Genomic DNA, 21258 nt, shown 5'->3' with positions numbered 1-21258 from the left:
ATCAATCACCACTTTGACAGATTTAATGCAAGTAGGAAGATCTACATCTACAGCACATGTTTGTTATGGATGTGTGCACAAGCGTGATGGAAAATACTGTTCACAGAATACACTACACAGCAAAAGAAAAGCAACTCGAAAAAATTAAATCTACATTTTTGGATCAAAATACCACCTGAGAATCCTGCATTTGATCACAAAACATATAGCACCTGCACTATAGATTTTGTCTATAGATTTCTATCTTTTGGGTTTTCATATTTGAGTATCACCATGATTATTAGAATAACAATGAAGTACCCTATACTATTTTTAAGGGGAGGTGCTCTTCTATTGAAATACTAGTCAAATCATTGATTCAACATATTTTTCAAATAGTTGTTGTGATTTAACTTAAAAAAGAATCCCGATATTGCTACAAGAGAAATCTGGGAAGGTGCTATTTTGCATGTCTTTTTCATATTCCTAGTCCTCATTATCACTTCCGCTATCTGTGCTATGATGATTTTCTCCATTGACAGAATTATTATTGGATTCATGGTTTGATTTATTTTCACTTTCCTCTTTGTTATAACGTTTATCCTTGTCCACTTCATTGTCATGCTTGTTTAAATTGTCATCATTATCTTCAAAATCATCTCGATATTCCTCTTGGCCTGCAGACGACTCTGCATACTGATTGTTAACACTGCCAAAGAAAGCAGATTGAATCAGTATTCACTCTACAAAAAAAAACATCAAAGGTGTATTAGACTTTAATCTAAGCATGCTGAAAACATTTCTCTTTTTAATAACAAAATATTAGAACTTTGTACAAGATTGTAAAGCAGAATCAATTCCAAACCAGAAATTAATCTAATATACTAATCAATAGTATAAACAATGGCCAAACTTAAATGAAATCTTTTTAATGTTCAGGTCCGAATCTATAGAGTGAAATAGGAAAAATTCTTATAGAAATGGAAGGTTCAGACATCTCCTCTCTCCCTCTGTGCTGACAGTCACCTCTCTTTATCTTCACTTGAAAGGGATACACTGCTGATGGATTCATCACCGTGCTTCTGGGCTCCTGGGACTTTACTGCTGACAAAGTCTTCACTGAGCCCGTATTCTTTAAGCGTGTCACAGTAGCGTTTTTCTGCGGCCTGTCTGGCGTTCTTCTGTAAAAAGGAAAGGCAAGCAAACTATGCCACTTTTTGATTTTGTGCAAACAAGAAAAAACCTTACATATATTTTTTTATCTTTTAAAATGAGACAAATTGAAAGGTTCGCCGATAACTGTTTGAGGAAGTCACTCAAAAGAAAAGCTGCTAGGTATTAATAACTATTCAGAATGCAATTGAATAAGTTAAGGTATATACAAATATAAGTGTATATGAAATTAAGTTATTTAAAATGGGAATACAGAGCCCAGGGTCCACCTGTGTTACTTGTTCCAATAGAAGAGGCCTCTCCTTCAATCTCTCCTGGATTTCCCTCATCTCCTCCAGGTACTCCTTCCTTCTCTGCTGATCTTGCTTCCTGTCCCAACACAGATTCCAGTCACCTTTCCTAAGCTGTAAGAAGCCTGTGTGAATGAATGTACTACAATCTGTCTGTCAAAAGCAGGCAGCTAATATTGAGGTTCCTGTAAAAAAAAAACAAGTTTATTCCTAAATTGTTTTCTCTTTTGAATAGGCTGGAGTGGAGTGCTTTCAAAAAAGAAGTAGAGGTTAGCTCCATCCTGAAAATGGAAAAGATAAAATTCAGTTTTGTTTGTAAATCCTTTCAACTGTCACAAGACTCTATAGTCAAACATTGTATTTTCCATTTAACTCTCCAGAACGGAGTTAACTTTTCCTACAGTAGGTCGTTCTCTTTTGTTATTAGTCCTGGCTAGGGCACGACTCATGAAAAGGAAGCCAGTGCCATTTACAAAAATATATATTTGCTTAAAATGGATGACAAGTTACCTTTTTATGTAGAAAGAAAATTCTATATTTAAGTGAAGGTAATCTGACAATACACTATTTGGTGATTCTAGATATTTTATTTGAATTCAGCTAATTTCAAAGATGGAACTGCACTGAGGCTGGCCTTCTGTGGAATGATAAATACTAAAAATCTACTTGAAAAATTCCTTGGATTTAAATGAATTGAAAGCTATTATCAACATCAGCTCTTCGTATTTTTGTGTTCATGCCTGTATGTAAAAAAACCCCATTTAGTTCAATTATTAAAACAATAAAATAGCATTTTACACAAGGAATAATAAATACTGTACAGGTAGAGCAGAGATACTATCACATTGAATTCTTCATTTAAGAACGGTATTTTCAGTCCTGTGATAACGGCGAGCAATAACGCCATGCAAGAATCAGATGCTTTGCGAATGTTTGAGTACTTAAGTATAATGAAGTTTGGCTTAACCAGCTTGATTAAGAGGTAACCTCCCGGCTTTCATTAAGAGAGTGGAGTTAACCAAGTGTGGAGATGGGGTGGAGGTGGAATTAATGAGAAAACAGTTGTGTGCAAGAATTATATACACTTTATAGCAGAAGTCATTAATGACTTAATTAGTTTTTCTGTTGTTATCCCACTCCAACTTTAGTAAAGAACTTCCATTTATATTGTGTACAATCAAACCACGAACAACAACAACAACATTTAAGAGAGGCTGAAATCCTTAAAATACAATCTGTGGGATTATAGATGATCCTTCTTTCACAGCTGCCATCAGAGTGGGGAGAACTCCACTCCTGAATGTGCATTTTTCACATTCAGGCCTCTGGCTGCACACACAGCACAGGGACGAGTACTGCTTACTACAGCGATGTTCAGACCCAACCCACTGCCAGATTTTTAGTACCACTGCAAAAGGGCTTCAGTCTTGGCAGGACAGCAGCTCTGCAGTTCTCCTTTGTACCTGAACTGCTTCAGTCTAGACATGGAAGTTTGTGCCAGAGCCTGATGGGGGTCGTTGGCCTGAGCACGCTTTGCAATCACTCTCTGGAGTTTCCTCTCTCTTTGCCTCTGCATTTCTCTCCATTTTGCTTCCTCTTCCTCTGCCTTTTTCCTCTGTTCTAGGGATTTCCTAGTTGGAAACATAAGATTCTCAGCAGAGGGGCCTTCCTAAGACATACATCTTTAGGGAAAATCCAGGGAGATGGGGGATGCTGGGCTGGGCTAGGAGGAAATGGGAACTTTTAGAGGAAGACAAGCTTCTTCACGGAGATTCAAACACATTAGCACATGTTACACGCTATTTTAGGAAACGTACAGTCAAATTGATCAAATTACTAAGGTAACACAAGATTGTTGTTAAAGAAGAACGGTGATCACCTCACAGCTTCCTGACGCTTTTTCACTGCATCTGTGATTTTGGTGGGTAGAAATTCCTGACTTCCAGATAAAGAAGAGCAAAGACTGGAGCTGGGCTTTGCATGGTTTGTGGGCGAAATGTATGGCCAACGTGTTTCCCTTAACCCGTTTTCATCTGCTTCTATGTCTGCTAGAATCTTCTCCCTATGAGAACTGATCTCTGATGTAAGAAGGTGAAAGGGTTCACAAACAGTCATTGGTTTGGTGTCCTTTTTGCTAATAAGTTGCTTTTTGAATTTCCTGTACTTTGCCTCAAAGTCTGGTATATCTGTGTTAATCTTGGGATGGAAATCCATATCCTTTTCTGTTTCTGCCACTTTTTCTCTTTTTTTCACTTTCAGTCTTTGGACGACCATGCTTTTAGGCATGGAGGAGCTGCGTAGAAGCTCCTCTGCCCTCATCTGCATTTTGATAGCTCTGTAAAGTTGCTCTTCTTTGACGCGCTCGCTCACCGTGGTGTCATACACAGACCTTGGCACCGGCTTTGCTTTAAACGTTTTTTTTTCCGTTTTGGGCGTGAGGTCTTTGAGCTGGGCTTGACTCATTTCCTTCTTTTTCCTTTCCCTCTCAATGAAACTGAAAGGCTTCTGTGAAGCCAGCAGAAGCTCTTTGTTCCTGTCCCTTATGAACTGCCTCCTGTCTTCATTGCGCTCGTTGATCTCCTCAAACAGAGGCAGGTAGACATGTGCGGGCACTGGACTTGCTCGGAACTTCTTCTGACATTCCGTGAGCTCTTCCAGCTGCTTCTTCAGCAGGCAATTCTCCATCTCTATCTCTGACCGAGACTTGAATTTGCCTTTTTTTTTCTCGGCTTCTCTGACAGTCATGTTGAATGGCTTGGGGACAGTGATCCTATGACACCATTCTTTGGGTTTCTTTTGAGTCTGCTGTTTTTTCAGAGAAGAACTCGACTGCATTCTCTTACAGGACACATAATCATCCACTGAAAAATCATCCCACATGTTTTTAATGTGCTCCTTGGGAGATGACAGCAGACCCTTTTCAACATCCCCTGCCTCATTGTATGCTGCGTCTTCATCTGATGTATCTGACAAACTTGAACAAACAGTATGATTCAGGTCATTCGCAGAAAAGGCTTTTCGAAATGCTTTTGTTGGCTTTGGACTATTGTTCTGCAATCTAGGAAAAAGAACAAGTACAAGTCAGAGCTTTAAATCTGAGGTAAAGTAAGGGTTTGAGATACTGCAACTCAATATATTACATATTTAGTAGTCTGGAATATAGACACACATAGGTCTCACTGGTTAAGCTGCAAATTTAAACTTTAATAATGTGATGAAAATGTTAATACATTTGTTACCATAAGTTACTGCCTGGCAAGACAAAATCTGAATAACTACAATACTTCGTATTATGTAGATGCATCTTTCTAAAGAATATATTGACCACAAACTCTGTTACGAAATTCGCTTTGTTCTCAGCAGTGATGATGTGAGTTGATGAGAAATCTAAGATCCAATGTGGCTTCTAGTCTCACTTTAGGGGGTGTTTAGGTTACTGGGGACACCAAGAAAGACAAACCTGCAGAACAACTCAGGGTTTGCACACTCATTGTCAGGAGCTGCCACTCCTTTGAGTTCCATCTTATTGCGATACATCCTTTCCAGTTCTGCCATGGTCTGCAGATGGGCTTTCTTCAGTTCCTCCAGTTTTCTGTAGTATTCCTCATTGGAGAAGTAAAATTCCTGGAGATCCACACAGTCTCCAGCCATTCTGTAGTCCTTAATCAGCACAGGACTGTCCTTCCTGCCCTCACACTCTAAGCCCGACTCATATGCATTCTGCAACACAAAATAAAGCAAGAATAATTCAATTAAAATGGCATGATGGCATGCTGACAAGGTCGAGGTTTCCAAGAACAATTTTTGAACCAGTTTTAATTGTATTAACATTAATCAAATAAGAGCAAAGCCTAAAGCAACAGATGAAATTATGCTTCAGCTCAACTACACTGCAGGCAGGATATTAAGCGCTGTGATGAAGATTTAAATATGTATGAAATACACTTTATTTTGCATTTATTTAACCATCATACTGGAGGCTCCACTGAAAATACAAAATCTTCATCACTGATAAACCATTATATTTTACATAATGAACTTACAAACACAGGTTTAAGTTTAACTTTGTTGTTTTACAATGTAACCTTTAAACAGCAGGTCTCCTTTCATATTTAATTCGTCATTCACAAACAATATGGTGAACATCAGGTTTGAACTAGAAGACACATACTTTAACCTAAGGAAATATTATAAAAGAGCAAACCACTCTCTGAATACCATATCCTCTCAGCATTAGAGCACAAAGCTCATTAGTTGAAGTGACCATATGGCACTCAGCAGTGCGAAGATGTTTGTAGCAACAGTGATAAAAGGTACATGTGTATTCTTAACACAAGCTCATCTTCTATAATGACCAAGATACTGAACAGCCAAGACAGAAAGTAAAGAAAGATACTAAATAGGTTACAGGTATCAATATGCCAAAAATATATATTTTTTTATTCCATTACACCGATGCTCACAACTCAAGACACATTGGTTCCTTCGGGTGTTCAGAGGAATGTCTGAGAAAGTCACAAGCATTCATCTTCTAACCCATTCTTCCAATTTAGGGTCGCAAGGGACTACCCAAGTATGCAATATACCACAAGTGATTTATCTGCACAAATTAAAATCCCCCTAAGGGAAAATGCTATGAAATTTTAACAATACCTCGCCATAAACAGTTACATATTAATATTTCTAATGACAAATATAATCATCCACTAAAACATTTGGTCCATTTAAATACTGTATAAATATTTGCCTCACCTCAGCGTGCAGACAAAGGGTGAAAAATGAGTATCCCACTGTACCTGTCCGCTGTTCGAGTGGCTCTGTACAATACAGATTAAAGAGCCACACTTTTCTCCCCTGTAATCCATTAAACGTTAGTGTCTCATCTGCATCCTAGAATAGTTACAAATCGCAGAAGCTTTCTTTCCAGAAAGGGTGTTTAACTCCAATCCTCTTAAATAATTAATAGTCTAGCTTTTGGTGGAATTCTAACAACGCGAAAAGAAAAACCTTCGTTTTAAGTTTATTATTTCGGGCCCTTTGTCTTCTATACTTTAGGAAACGTTTTCTTAAACAGTTCCTCTGTAATGGTTACAACGAAGGTGTGGAAATGAGGAATAAAATATTTGAGGCTCAAGGTAATTGCAAGACTGTCTGGAGCCTACCAGTCTACCATTCACTACCAGTCTTAGCTTGACTGGCGACGGTAAAGTGCCGATGCCCAAACCAGAAAGAAATATAAAAATAATCTAGAGATACTCATTAAACATTTTCAGCGCTACAGTGAAACGGTCACAGGAACAGGATTTCTCTTGCCAATTCTATGTTTAATTTCGGTACTCTTACCTCTTCCTCATAATCTCGGGTACGGGTCTGCTCCGCCGGTAAGGACCTCTCGCCCCGTGTAGCAGCGCTCTCCCTCTCAAACAGAGCAACTGGTGCTTTGGTAAGAGGGTTCACGGGGGTTTTGAGACACGAAGTTACCAGGACGTTGACACGGTGCGAGTTCTCCATTGTCTTGCACTTGACTCGCTTTCGGTTTTCAGAAATTCAGGCTACTTCCCAGTGCTTTGACGTCCTACACGCCCGTAACTCCTAATCCTACTGTTTGATGCTAACCGCGTTGCAACCCTGGTTACAGTTAACTCTACGGGGCAGCCGCTGGGCCAAAACTCCTCTAATCGCTTAAGGTACGGCGTTTCCACCAGTCCCGTGTACAGCTCAGCATTTTCACATTTGGCAACCTTGAATTAACTCCAACTATAATAATAAAGCACACTCTTTAATTGGACCCACTACACGAAATCATGTTTCTGTTCTGAACAGAGAATGCGGTGTAACCAGTTAGTTAAGCGCTCTATATAAAGTGTAATGCCCTTACACGTATTGCAGCTAAAATGGTTTGGAGCATGGAAAGTCCTTCAGATTCATTCTATTTGACAAAGCTGTTCAATAAGATTTAAAGATTTAAAAAAGTCTAAGTGACAGCGCAAGTGTTAATCCATAAGCCTGGAGGAGGTGCTGCTCTGGAAATTTAAGTTAATGACCTTTCTACAAAAACAGCTAATATTGTAGACTATACCTACTCATGCATTGTCTCCACTGCAGATATTCCAATAACTTTTTTCCCCAGTGGTCTTTTACAATTCAATTTTTGGAAAAACATCTCAAGGTGTTTTTCAAACAAACAGATGAGCTGTTTTAATTGCTCTTGATCCCCTGACAGTCCAAGAGGCAATTTGAGAAATGGCAATCTGTAAAAAGCTTACTTTTACCAATGAATCTAAGTTTCTTTTATGTGTGGACATGGATGAAACATTTAAACCAATGTGTTATGCTCATGTAAAGCTTAAATGAAGAATAATGCAAGATCAAACATGTTTTAATACAACGCAAATTAAGACAAAGGTCCACCATTTTAAAATCAAACGGATACCACACTGGTAATCAAAAGCTGCAACCAAATAATGTTTTTGCTAAAAAAAGGCAAACATTTTGATCTCAAAAGATTTATTAAATTAGTTAACAAGTACAGATTAACAGACTACATATGTGACATTGGTCTGCAGGCTCACTACATTAAATCAAGGCCTTGTCTGTACGAAGGGCCAGGACGTTTTGACCTTTCTTGAATCCACAGAAGAGGACTTCACCGAGTGTTCAGCTGAAAAAGAATATTTCAGTTTGAGATTTTACTTATAACATAGTGTTTAAATACTCTGCACAATCTAATACAGATCTTAAAAAAACCTTTAACTGATTTAAGTTTATACTATAATCTTAAAGTCATCAACAATATTTTACTGCACTTTATCCAAGTTAACTACAAGCAATGTCTTGAAGTAACTATTTTAAGAAATCTCAACAACTTCACAGTAAAATTAAATATCAATCACATTACAGAGTATTTCCATTACAGAAGTCATCTGCTTAAATATTCAATATGGACAAAACGAAACTGGCTATTTGTCAGAAACCTGTGATCAGTGCACCATAAACAAAACACACAAATAAATATTTAACACAGTTTAAATTATAAAACAAAAAGTTTATAACTTACTGAAAAAGTGTTTAGTAGATGTATCCATCTCTTTAGTAAATATCTGATTTTTTTAACTATAGGTCTTAGCATGACTGAAAGCTAATATACAGCTTCTAGTTACATTATAAAGAATCACTGCAGAAGTGCTGTACTGATGGCGATTCAGGAGTTAGAAAGGCATCAATCAGCAAGTTAGGATGTGGCATCCAGTTTGCCTGTTAAAATGAATTTTCCTTCTGAATCACAAGTGCATCAAATTATCTTTTCTTATTTAGAGTCTTCATCCCACATTTATCCCCCAACAAGCTTTCAGCACTGGTTAGAGCAGCTCTCGTAATAAGGACCCTTACCACGTCGTCAATCTTGAGAATACTGCGCACAGTTTCAGTGGCCAGAGTCAGGGCGCTGATTGACACCAACAATGGCTGCACCACCAGCTCCTCCAAGATGTTGGAAATGCCACCCTGTGGAAAAAACAGAGGACTCCCTCAGTCAGACCTGCTAAAACTTTTGACGTGCAAAAATAAACTCCTTCAGTACATTGTAAACAACATTTAGAACCAAAATCTTTTGCGTTATTTTTGTGGCACCTTTGCATGATGAAAAGTTGCAGCAAAACCCTTATTCTTCCCGGTCCCCTTACACTTGAAGAAGGAAGCTTACCTTTCGGACATTGATGCCGGCTGTCCTCTCTCCCTGCGCATGCCGATTCCTCAGCTCTGTGACAGTGGAGATAGGGTTGAGCCCGGCATTCTCTGCCAGCGTGGAGGGAATGACCTCCAGAGCATCGCCAAAAGCACGGACGCAGTAGGCCTCCATGCCACTCAGCGTGCGGGCATATTCAGCCAGGCGCAGAGCCAGCTCAATCTCTGGAGCGCCTCCCCCAGCGATCAAGGCCCTGTGAAGGGATGGCAGGGTAAGGTTAGGGTCCAACATTCAGGAGCTCATGCTCAAGGTAAAACAATTCATTAATAATTTTAAAAACTGCTTATATGATGTAGTAAATCTAGAAGCAGTTTATTCCATACAAAGCCACATACCAGTAATTTAGCTGTTAGTCGATACATTTTTCCCCTTTCATTTTTTTTTATATGACCTTTATTAAACAACACTGCACTGGGTATTTTTTTTAAAAAGTCACTTATTTTAAATGAAGTTCTTCACAACTTCGCCAGTCAATAAGGCGTGTGACACAAACCCTTTTTCAATTAGGGCACTCCAACCTTACTTTGGTGTAGAAAGCACCCACACTGAAATTGTAGCAATACCTTTTCTTCACTAGGCAGCGGATCACACAGAGGGCATCGTGGATGGAGCGCTCCGCTTCCTCAATCACAAGCTTGTTGGATCCACGCACCACTATGGTGACAGTTTTTCCGGGGCTTGCGCAGCCAGTAATCTGTATAACAAATCATGTTAAGTCTCTTTGCTTCATCTAAAAAGCACATTTCTTCAAAAACTATGCTGACATTCAAATGACTTACTTTGACAAGCTTGCCAGACCCATCCAAGCTCACTTCTTCAGCCAGCTCTGCAGAGCCCAGCATATCTGCTGTGAATTGGTCTATGTGGGCCACAGGTTTATTTCCAATAGTCTGCAATCACAAATACAAAATATATCTATGGTGGTAAAGAATTCCTTACAAGAAAACAGTATAACTGTAGCAGACAAAAGTTAGATCATAATTAACCATTTTCAGTTCAGAAATGCTAACAAGATGTTGACATAAAATATAATTTATCTCTTTACCTTGCAGATGAATTCAATATCTTCTCTTTCGATATCTTTAACAACCATTATCTTCATCTTGTTTAGGAAATGAAGAGCCAAGTCACTCAGTGCATCCCTGGAATTATATTTTAAATGATCATTAATAAACTTAATTCACAATACTTACAAGAAAAAAACAGAACAAAGCTGCAGTATAACAAGAATAATACAAAATGGATTTATATTGCAAATGGATATGAACTTTACCTTAAAATAGATTTCTGAATGAGCAACACATTGCATCCAGCCTTTTTGATTTGCTTCACCAAGTTGAGGATATAAGCTCTCTCCTCACGTAGCACTCTGTCCATTTGGGCATAGTCAGACACAACAATCTGATTATCCATCTAGCAGACAAAAACAGGTCAATGTCAGTACACCATCTGACTTCACAACTACATAGTCCTTCCACAACGCCAATTACTGTAGAAGTGAAAATTTTAAACTTACATCCGTCTTTGGAGGAGATAAGCAGAACTGAATAAGACCAATCTTTGCCTTTTCAACCCGAGAGACACCAGAGTTTGCTACTTTCTGCGTAAGCACAAGTCCATCAACCAACTCACAGTCATCAATGGTTCCCCTGTGAATAAAAACTTTGTTAATTTCCATTCTGACAATTTCTTGTTACACCCCTAGATGTATTTCCCCATCAAAAGCACAGCTACTGCACCTTGTCAACTCACCCCAATTTCTTCACAATTTTAATGTCCTGGAGGTCAACCCCCGTGGCCGTAGATGGATCAATCACCTTCATCACAGCATCAACACTCATTGGTGCCAGCAGACTGGAGTACTGGGACACAACCTGGACAGGGATAAAACAAAAAAAGATATTCAACTGAAATGACCAGTCATTTAAACTATAAAAATAGTTACATTTCATCTTGCACTTCAAAAGGGCATTCCTAGTAGAAACTATTATGTGATGACTAAACATTTTATAATGCCTTTATCATAGAAGATTTTGAAATGATTTACCTTGGAGCACAGTGACGTAGTGGCACTGTTCAACAAAGACTCTCTGTCACTCAGTTCCACAGGCTGGCTCATGGCTGTCAGAACCTCAACACCCTTCTCCACAGCTTTCTGGAAAGATTCCGAAATAATGGTAGGATGGATTCCTACAACAAAATCACATTAATCAACATTAATAAAAATGGACAACACTTACCATACACCTGTGGCAATGCAAACTAGCGATTAGAGCTCTGAACTGCGGATCAGAGAGCTGTGGAATCAAATTCCGGGTGGGATGTTATTGTACTCTGATGCAAGCCTAATCACATTATTTACTCCAGTAAATGCCTTAATGTACAAATGGGTATTCTCCTGGTTGTGGACTTATTCTAGTTGACTTATTCTGGTTAGAAAACTAAAAAAATATAACTGACTCCAAACAAACAAGATGGAAATTCTTTACCTTTCTGAAGCAGTTTAGCACAAGCATCCAAAAGAGCACCTGCAATCACCACAACAGAAGTTGTCCCATCACCAGCTTCAATGTCCTGAGCTTTGGAGAGCTCCACCAGCTGGAGTAAGCAAAGGAGTTTAGGTTAACTGCTGGCCATGAACTTAGAAGGCAACAGAAGCAATTCGATAAAGCAAGTGATATTACCAAAACTGATTAGATCACCCTAAAGCAAATGCCTAAGTTCAGTTGAAGTTTGATAAAAACAATTTCACATAGCGGAAAAAGGAACTCTATCAAGGCTGTTTTGGTCATATTATCTGTGTTTTTTTGTTATGCATTAATATTTAACTGCCAAATTTCTTGAGTGTTTTCAAATGTTACATGAAAACTTACACTACTGTTAAAAATACAATTGTTGTATTCAAGATGGTTAAAATTTCTGTAAAATGGTGTTGCTTTGAGCTAAATACTTAAATCCACATTTTTAACAGAATGAATTAATCATTAATGTACACGTTCTTCTTAGCAACCAATTAAAGTACATCAAGTCATCTTTTGACAATACTGTACTTACCATTTTAGCAGCTGGGTGAAGAACCTGCATTTGTTTGAGGATGGTGGCTCCATCATTGGTAATGGTTACATCACCCTTTCCATCTTGAATCTATAGGATCATTTGAAAAAACAGATCAGCATCAGTGGAAAAACAAACCAAATTTAAGGTATGATTAAATTTGAGAAAAACACTCACCATTTTATCCATGCCCTTGGGCCCAAGGCTGGTTCTGATGGCATCTGCAACAGCTGTCGAACAGAACAAGAACACCATTGTTGTGACACTGCACTATTAATGTATATACAGTACACACTATACTCGAATCCTGCCGCAAAAAAAAGCAAAACAAACATCCCATTTCCCCCAATGAGCTGTGATATAATGTATTTTCATTGTGGCAATATACATCTTAAGTGTGCGTTAACAATTTGTAAAACTAAAGGCACTGGCGATAAGGACAGTAGGTATAAATCCAACCATAACTCATCATGCTTGCATGATTGCACGTCTTATTCCTTTCGCTAAGAGATGCACACTGATGTCTAAAAACAGAACGCCACAAAATCCTTAGTCGTTTAGGTGCGATTGCAAATCTGAACAGGGTCATTGAGATATAATCATTGATTCTCTCTTGCACTTCTGGTGTTTAGCACTTTTTCAGGATCTTAGTCTTACAGGAAAAAACTGCTCTCTCATGCTGTACATGAAGACACCATTTATGGACTACAATACAAGCACCGTCATCGTCACTCAGTCATAGCGTGGCCCTGCTTACAATACAGACTGCATCTAAAAAAGCTCTTCTGCACGCAACACCTCCTCAACATTGACGAGCTACATTGCTATTCTACATTACAACTGACCCGAGTATATTCAAATGAGCATTTCATTCATTTCAAATCAAAGTGTATATAGGAAGAAGCTCCATTTAGCACCACAGCCATCTTCGCACGTCTTGACGCCCTCCTTCGGTCTCCAAGCCAAGCGATTCCAATAAAACCTCCGATAAAGAAACTGTCAAAAAGAAATATTTTACCTTTCCCTGCAGAGATGTTACTGAAACGAATCTGCGCTGGCTTGTCACGATCCACAAAGGCGCCTCCTTTGCTTTTACCACTGGAGTCTTTTAGTGCGGCGGCTTCGGGCATATTTTGTCCTAAGTGCTGTAAAAGTCTTCCAGAGGGAAATGGATCAGTTTTGAACCGAAATAATGATTCCTGAACTCGGATGGATTCAGATACGAACTCGTCGTTGAATGAATGTAAAACGTCAGTTTGCCAGTAACGGAACCTTCCAGACAAGCCGAGTGCGACAACTGAAGAGAAGGACCCTCCCCCCGTTTTCTCGTCGCATGAATGTTGCGTCAAAGTGCTGCTTATGTAATTGCCTATTATATTTATAAACGTTTATTCTTTTAACTAAGATGTTAAGGTAAGTATACCCTGCTGTTTCTATGAATAGGTTTATGAAAATGTTGTATTCTTTGATTTAGTTTGTACTTTATATTATTAGCCATAAAATGTGCCATTGTGAGCGGGGTACTTTCATTTCAAAGAGGGCGTGGCGCTTGAGTTAAACCATCACATGTCATGTATCGACAAGCTGAAGAGTGCACGGCCAGCGGATAGCTGGCTAATGCAGTTTTCATATGATTCAGCCTGATCTTTAAATATTGACAAATGTGAATTATTTCACCTTAAAAGTCTGAATTAGGAACAATTGATAAAACTCCTGTAAAGAAAGTGGTTTGATATACCTGGGAATTTAAAGAAGAAAGGTGTAAATCGAATTGTAAACAAAACGGGAAAAAAAAGGTTTCAATCCTTTATCGCTATCTAGTCCTTAGTGGGCATTTCTCTTTGTGTTTATGCTTCAATTTTACTGGATGTTCCTGAACATATTAGTAATGATTTTGACAAATTACAAACATAGAACTTGATTATTATAGGTGATCACAACTTTCTCTTAAATTGTAGTTTTTATATAAGTAAAATCCTAATAAAGTTGTCCAGCTTTCACAGGCAGATCTTATATATTAAATTTCAAGATAATAAAAATAATTTCTCTCAACATTGGTACTATATATGGAATTAAAAGGACATTAAGTACAAAAATAAAAGATATTCTTGCAGACATGATAAGATTTGGTTAATAGGGCAATTTTTAAACAAAGAGTGTAGATTCTTAACCTTAAATTAAGTATTTCAATGTGAAAGTTAGAATTAAGAAGTTACATGCTATTTTATATTTTGCAAAAGTAACATGGAAAAGAACGTGTATATATAATTAATCTGTAATTAATAGTAGGTAGATACGACATCCACAAAACAAAATAGTCGAGCACAATGATCCATTGTAATGGAAATCCAATTCTCCAAAAACACAATTGGTATATGTAAAACTCTTAACCCACTGTAAATGATCATTACTAAATACAACATTTTGTTCTGAGTCTTTTTTGTTCAATTATTGTTTTGCATACTGTTTCTCCTTTACTTATATTATCTGATTCCAATTAAATTTGAGACAAAAATAAATCTGCATAGCCGCTCTGCTTGTCAAGAGGTACTGCACCGCAGCAACCATGAATTCATAACAAGAACCTAGAGTGAACTTTAGACAAAGAAGTGCATAATCCTCATTGCACCTGCTAGCGCCACCTAGCCAGGAGGTGTGAAACGCCTACCTTATGATAGTGTGTGACGTCTGTGCAATCGCAAATTTAATTCCTTTTATGGAATACAATTGTGAATGCTCGTAAATCGCACTTATAAGGACACAATCATGTACGTTATTGTCAATGTACGAGTTTAATGTAGATAGGGAAATATGTATATTATGAATTAACGTAAGAGTGTCATTTGAACTGATCAGTTTAACTCGTTGTTTTACCAGAAAATGCCTACAAATAAAAGTATACCAACTAATAAAATAGAACAATTACAGTCTTGTATATCTACCTAATCATATGAGATGTTGGGATCTCATTCGAGCTAAAGGAAAGGCTCTAATAGTACGTGAAAGGTTAATGGTATTGTAAAAGGGAAACGTGCTGCCCAAGGCTACGTTTTACAATTCATGATAAATGTTTGATTCACTTGGAAATGTTATAAAATAATCATATACTTGAGCAAAAACAGTATATGTTGGTATACCAGTAAATTATACATTTCTAACCCCAAGTCTTTTTCCATTATTTATACCTTCTGAAAAGGGCTATAGGGTAGTCTTGATGATGACTGATAGGTTAGCACTATGTAATTCTGAGTAATTCTAGAATCTGAAACTCCCACGACTGCTTGCAAGTCTCTATCATATGCTGTGTTGTTGTTGTTATATGTGTAATTAATGCCTATTGCTTGTTCTCTTTAGTATTAGACCCTGCCTATACTGGATTATTTTCAGGAGCACTGGAGGCCAATACAACTATACAGATAAAATTTGTGGACAGTTTGTCATGTTACTGAGATGGAAACGTTGTCATTAAAACACTGGTGAAAAGACTTTATTCTAGAAGGTTGCAGAGAATAGGAGACACACATAAGCACACTATATCAATGCATTTTTTATGTTCTGGAAGATAATATCTATTATGTTTCTATTTGCAAATAAAACCACTACATATTGCACATATTGTTATTGTGGACAAGGAACTGATGGCTCAGCAGGCAGTGACCAGTCAAACACCCTCATTTCAAGCTAATGGGGAAAGATCAGGAGCTTTTTCAGGCTTTTTGTAAGGCAACTAAAGTTACATACTGTTGTGAATTACTGTACGGTTATAAATAGCAGTAAACATTTTCAGCCGGTCCCGAACGAAAATGGATTGTAACTTTTAGAAATCCTTCCATCTAACAATGTCTCGTAAAATTTGCAGTGAAGTGAGCGAGACGCGCAGTGCGGTACTAAGCCCTCATGTATTAGAAATACCGCACGGCTTCATGAAGCCGGCAGGAACACCGCCTCCTGCCCGTCACATCACGTGACCGCGGTAACATGACCGGCTGCAAACATGGCAGAAGGGGATAACTCGAAATCTCTGAATGGTCTGTTGAATGGGATCGCACAGTACGTTTACTATAACAATTCTGAAATAACGGAGGAACTACTCAAAAATGAACTGTATCCAGACTTGTCGCAGGAGGAATTCCATGCTCTACACGAGAAAATGAAGGGCTTATTGAAGGTATCTATCTTGACTTGCGCTGTGAGCCCTACTATTCAAGTCATTTAACTACCTGTACTTAAAAAAAAAGTATTTTGAAACGTTCTGGCATTCCTAGAGTCAGCTGGGCTTGGCAATAAGGTGTTGGAAATGCATGAATCTTTTTTGTGAAAGTGACACATGAAGGTGTTTAAAATAACTACCCATTTAAAGAACGACATTTAACAACGCATGGTGCTGGCTGTACTGAGTCACCCGATTTATTATTGAGTGCACTTGTAATTGTAATTGTAATTAGAACTTAATTGTAAAGGGTAAATTGCTCGATCGCTGCTTAAGACTCTAACGTTTACAATGAGGATGCTCATAAAATAATACAGGTTCAGATCTGTCAAATGCCACGAATGCTCTTTATGCTCAGAATTGGAGTTTAGCATCAACGGCCTGTTCATGGAAAATAAACCCATCTTTAAGTATCCGTTCCACCTACACTCTTAATTACTGATATCTTTTTAATCAATCTTCTTGCTCGAGAAGGACTGTACCCGGTCTTTGGGTTCAAACATACTCAGTTGCACATGTGCTGTTGTGAGAAATCTCCGTCCAGTTGTCTCTCAGTGCGTCTTCAGCAATGTTGCCTTAATTGTCTTTTAATAGGTGACCATTTAACGGTGGTGGCACAGGTGGAAATCACACTGTGTTCTGCAGGCGTGCATTTTTTTTACATACCTGAATGAGGGTAGGTTTGAACGGGTTCCAGGTTGATAGTAATTATAACCCCATCTTGCTTGTGAGGAGCTCAATTAAACTGCATTCAGTTTCTCAGCTGTGGATCAGTTAGCCTAATGGACAAAGAGCCCAGTTAGAAATCAGAAGAGACAGGAGTAGGGCTGAGAAATATTGCATTAGCTGAAGACAATGAAGTGAGTTACTCCAATCAAGGTTTTAATTCTCCTGAATGAAAAGCATCTATTACTGCCCTAAAACAGATATTGGAGGACCATTACTGGAAGCTGGTCATTACCTCTTTGCACAGTGTGGCTCTGTAAATTCAGTGCATGCACCTGATGACTTTTTAAGAGGAAAATCAATTATAAAGCCATTGAAAAAATAGGAGGCAATTGGTAGCAACAATTCTATTAACAAACTTAATTAGAAGAGACCCTAAAAGCAGGGCTTATTAGCTTCAGTTCCCTCCAATCACCTGCTTTATTGCAGAATTGTGCTACAACCAGGTCCTCCGAAATTGACAGAAGAATGAATATAGTAATTATTCATTACAAGGAGCTGGCTGCATTGAAGTACTGCAGTTAATTGGAATGGTGGGGCTTCAAGTTGAGTAAGATATTTATATTCCTTAAGATATTTGTGGGAGTTCCTGAAGTGATTGTTTCATCATCCAACAGGAGCCACTTATCCCTGATAAGGGCCCACACACACCAGCAAGGGGACAATTTAAAGACACCCTTTACCATCACAGTATGTCTTGAAAGATGAAATGAAACCTGGTTAAAACCCATCCAGACATGGGAAGGGAATACAGACTTCACACAGAAGGCTCCCCTGGACAGTCCCCCCTGGATCAGGCCACTCCCTAGATCATAAAGTTGAAACATCTTTAATCCGATTCTATTCTATTACATTTAACAGCACAATTCAAGCCTTGAGCTATTTTTTTTATTAAAGTAGCACATAATAACAACAGTAGCAAATAATAATATTATTATTTAAGTAATACTTAATATTTCGATTATTGTTTATTATAACAAAAAATAATAACTTCATTTTCAACTGTATAACAGCAAAAAGCTTCATTGGAATCACCAGTGAGGTGAGACTACGATTGCACCAGAAGGTCACATTCAGTCCTTCAATATTGTCCTGTAGGCTGCACTGCTCAGATTTCCCTGCATGGGGCAGTGTTGTCTAACACAATAGTACATTTCTCAACACCTATATATACTGCTTTTGTAAAATAAAATGGCAAGCAAGGATCCAAATTGTTGAGAAAGTTCTAAAAAGACTTATTTGTACACTGTAGTTTGTTTTAAACCACTTAACAGACATAAATCCAAAATAGGATACAAAGAAACAATGTGGGCTTATTATATTTGCAGTTTTTGTTTAATCTATTCTATTCAACTTTATTTGTCATTATACTTACACGGGTGCATAGTATAGTGAAAAGTGTTTCTCATTAGTCTCTCAGGTGCAGTATATAAGTAGAACAGAAGACAAGACAATAGACAGTAACACAATAACAAGAACAGTGTAATAACAATAACAGTGTAATCAAAAACTGTGCAAATACGCAAACAGAAAAGTTTACAACAGGACAAAATATTGCAAAAGTAATTTGGGGAACAGTGCAAAAATAATACGGTGATTAATAACTATTACAACTGGTACAGTTTTACTCTATGATCTACTGTCATAGAGTTTTTTTATTTCTTCCAGCAGATATGCTTTTGCACAAAAGGGAACTGTTTGGACTTTCCTGTTTGGACTTTTAGTTCAGCATTGCAGGCGACAATAAGCTTCATTATTGCCTAGGGAAAATTTGTTTTGCAGCACAACAATACAACAAACGCAACCATCCCCATCAAAGGACAAACAGTACTTCTGGACAAACGGTATTTGGCTGGCAGTCTTGGTGTGCACCGCCTAAAGAATGTCTCGGCTACAGGGTACAAGACAACCTGAGAGCTGGAGTGGAAAGTTTTCAGGGCACTGTGTCAAATCTGGGCCAAAAGTCAACTGTAAAGCAGCGGCGCTTCGAATACGTCCTGGAGGGGCTCAGTAGTGAATGAATCCAGGCCAAAATTATTCCAACCACCAAACTACACAGTCCTGCTTCATTAAAATGCAAACGTTGTTCTCCGCTGAGTCTTATCTGGATCAAATTTTGGTTTATGTGAACGTGATGTTAACACTGTAATACAACACAGCACTCACAGTGACGAACAGCTCCGGTTTCTTCACTTTAAAATGTTTTCAATGTTTTCTGCGTCATCCTTAGAACATCAGAGGATATTCCAGAAGTGGAGCAAGAGTGCTCTTATATACAAAATATTATTAGCATATTAATAGTATTTGTTTAAAATTAGGAGTATTAGTTTTTTACCTTACCTTACAAAAAGAGGATCTTAGTAAGTTTCCAATGAGAATAAATAGGGAGAATATGGATTGGAAGCCATTGTTCTTCTCTGAAAACCTGTTATAAGCAAAATGCAAGGTGTTGTTCATGCCCGACATTCATTTCAAAAAAGCAATTTAAAAATGTTCTGTTCTGCTTGTGTTAGTTTTGTTTCTATAAGCATTGGTTTTTGGATTCGGAAAGCCTCAGCCCAAACGTCAGAGCCTCTGTCTTGTTTATATCAACCCTCTTCACACTCAAGTGATTTATGGCGGAAGAGGGATATAAATGCATGGATGCTTGCAAGATGGGCAGCAATAAACTGTTGAGGGCCACAGCCGGTGCCCAAACAAGAAGCTGTGACCTGGGCCCCTGACTGTCTCCGCGTCCCCTCGTTTCAGACCATCGCCTCGGCCGACATGGACTTCACCCAGCTGGAGGCCTTCCTGACGGCCCACACCAAGAAGCCGGGGGGCGTGAGCGGGGAGCAGGCGGCCGCCCTCTCCCGGTTCTGGAAGAACCACAAGCCGAAGATCCGGGACGGCCTGGTTCAGCAGAGCCGTTGGGAGAGCAGCCTGCGCGGCCTGAGCTGGAGGGCGGACCTGCAGACGCAGTCCCGTTGCGCCGAGCGGATCGGCTCGCCCGTGGCCCTGGTGGAGCTGGAGCTGGGCCGGACCGGGCAGGTAGAGCGCTTTCTGGTCACGGTTGCCGTTTCTTTCCTTTCTTTGTCTTTTCTGGCTTCTGTTCCGACTTACTAAGGTGGTGTGGTAGTTGGCCCTGCAGCTGCACTGCTGTTTGGTTTGATTCTGGTTTGGGATCTTCTCCAGGGGCTCCAGTATCCTCTTGCCCACTGAAGACATGGTGGCGAGGTTTAGCTGTGGTGGACCTAGGCCAGAGTGATTACTTCCGCTCACTTCTGCCTGGCACTCTGTGCTTCAGGCGTGGGCTCCAAGATACTGTGACCCTCACATGCAAGCCTGACTTTCTGATTATTGAATGATGGTTTGTGATGTGTTTTCAAATGCATTTGGCTAGTTAACCATGTAACGGCTACGTTCAGCATACATAGAATTAAAAGCTGTGTCTGATTGCAATGGCATCAGTTGCCCTGCGATTCAGACCCCAAAGAGAACTCTTGATTTTAGGGCAGACTGTGCAGTGGCTTTTCAGTTCGCGCAAAAGCCTTCAGACCACCTCATACTGCGTGGCGCGTACAAATGGCCCACTGTGGTTCCGCTCACTTCCTGTCCTGTGAAGAACACAAGTGCTCTCAAAGTGATGCAGCACGTTTACGGCAAAGATGCCCTTTGATCTTAGTTGCACTCTTTCTTGCTGAAGAGGCAACAACAGACCGGAGACAAACTTGTCATTAACCACACGATGATTAGTGACAGCTTTTCAGGATAGCGAAGAGGCCTGCACCATTGTCATGTGCAAGATGAAGCAATACATGAAATACAAAAGATATATTTCTCAAATAATATTTCTGTAGAATTGTTTCTGAAGTGCCTTTTTCTGGGTGGTTACAGCAGCTGATTATATTATAAGACAACTTATAATATAATCGACTTTCCAGTCATGGAAATCACAGCAAAGGCTTTCTCCCTCTTCAGAGACCAAAAAAGCTTTTCTGTTTCTCCAGGAAAACCATCTGATAACTGTGGGGCGTTCAGTGACTTAGTCATAGTTTGCTCTTTTGTTCTCCTTGTCAAAGAGAGCAATACTTGGCTTTGAG

At 38.9% G+C, this 21258-nt stretch overlaps 3 protein-coding genes across 6 annotated transcripts in view; 1 reads left to right on the top strand and 2 right to left on the bottom strand.

The window, feature by feature from the left end:
- Positions 1-5: 5 nt before the first annotated feature.
- On the bottom strand, positions 6-7282 carry fam161a (FAM161 centrosomal protein A). 4 transcript variants are annotated; one of them, XM_015363307.2, is made up of 7 exons: positions 6786-7280; positions 4903-5162; positions 3322-4500; positions 2906-3073; positions 1422-1521; positions 1006-1160; positions 6-688 (listed from the first exon to the last, which is right to left on the bottom strand). In XM_015363307.2, the coding sequence occupies exons 1-7, from the start codon at positions 6951-6953 to the stop codon at positions 466-468; spliced, it is 2253 nt and encodes a 750-aa protein (XP_015218793.2). In that variant the 5' UTR covers positions 6954-7280; the 3' UTR covers positions 6-465. The 4 variants fall into 4 exon arrangements, 3 of the variants coding, with proteins under 3 accessions (XP_015218793.2, XP_015218794.2, XP_015218795.2); XM_015363309.2 differs by having other exon boundaries at positions 638-722; positions 6786-7282; XM_015363308.2 differs by lacking the exon at positions 2906-3073 and having other exon boundaries at positions 6786-7279.
- A 650-nt stretch (positions 7283-7932) lies between these two features.
- On the bottom strand, positions 7933-13562 carry cct4 (chaperonin containing TCP1, subunit 4 (delta)). Its single transcript, XM_069179968.1, has 14 exons — positions 13259-13562; positions 12418-12470; positions 12241-12330; positions 11676-11784; positions 11234-11376; positions 10939-11060; positions 10703-10835; positions 10460-10599; positions 10232-10328; positions 9966-10076; positions 9750-9880; positions 9145-9379; positions 8832-8945; positions 7933-8103 (listed from the first exon to the last, which is right to left on the bottom strand). The coding sequence occupies exons 1-14, from the start codon at positions 13368-13370 to the stop codon at positions 8089-8091; spliced, it is 1605 nt and encodes a 534-aa protein (XP_069036069.1). The 5' UTR covers positions 13371-13562; the 3' UTR covers positions 7933-8088.
- Positions 13563-16197: 2635 nt separating this feature from the next.
- The window catches only part of commd1 (copper metabolism (Murr1) domain containing 1), a 31622-nt gene continuing 26561 nt past the window's right edge, over positions 16198-21258 (top strand). The window contains exons 1-2 of the mRNA XM_006638609.3: positions 16198-16408; positions 19925-20206. Coding sequence (XP_006638672.1) covers positions 16235-16408; positions 19925-20206 — 456 coding nt within the window. The 5' untranslated portion in view covers positions 16198-16234. The remainder of the gene's footprint in view (positions 16409-19924; positions 20207-21258) is intronic.

This window comes from Lepisosteus oculatus, chromosome 17, assembly GCF_040954835.1.
Source record: "Lepisosteus oculatus isolate fLepOcu1 chromosome 17, fLepOcu1.hap2, whole genome shotgun sequence".
Classification (NCBI taxonomy): domain Eukaryota; kingdom Metazoa; phylum Chordata; class Actinopteri; order Semionotiformes; family Lepisosteidae; genus Lepisosteus; species Lepisosteus oculatus.
This window is presented reverse-complemented; position numbering and strand designations above follow the sequence as displayed.

Excerpts from the sequence above, each read along its gene's own strand:
- fam161a (XM_015363307.2), bottom strand. The coding sequence starts at position 6,953 with ATGGAGAACTCGCACCGTGTCAACGTCCTGGTAACTTCGTGTCTCAAA. Across the intron at positions 3,074-3,321 it reads AAGCGTCAGGAAGCTGTGAG|GAAATCCCTAGAACAGAGGA; the intron begins GTGATCACCGTT and ends GTTTCCAACTAG. Across the intron at positions 689-1,005 it reads TCAAGTGAAGATAAAGAGAG|TGTTAACAATCAGTATGCAG; the intron begins GTGACTGTCAGC and ends TTTCTTTGGCAG.
- cct4 (XM_069179968.1), bottom strand. The coding sequence starts at position 13,370 with ATGCCCGAAGCCGCCGCACTAAAAGACTCCAGTGGTAAAAGCAAAGGA. Across the intron at positions 10,329-10,459 it reads ATTCAGAAATCTATTTTAAG|GGATGCACTGAGTGACTTGG; the intron begins GTAAAGTTCATA and ends ATATAATTCCAG. Across the intron at positions 8,946-9,144 it reads CCGGCATCAATGTCCGAAAG|GGTGGCATTTCCAACATCTT; the intron begins GTAAGCTTCCTT and ends TTTTTTCCACAG.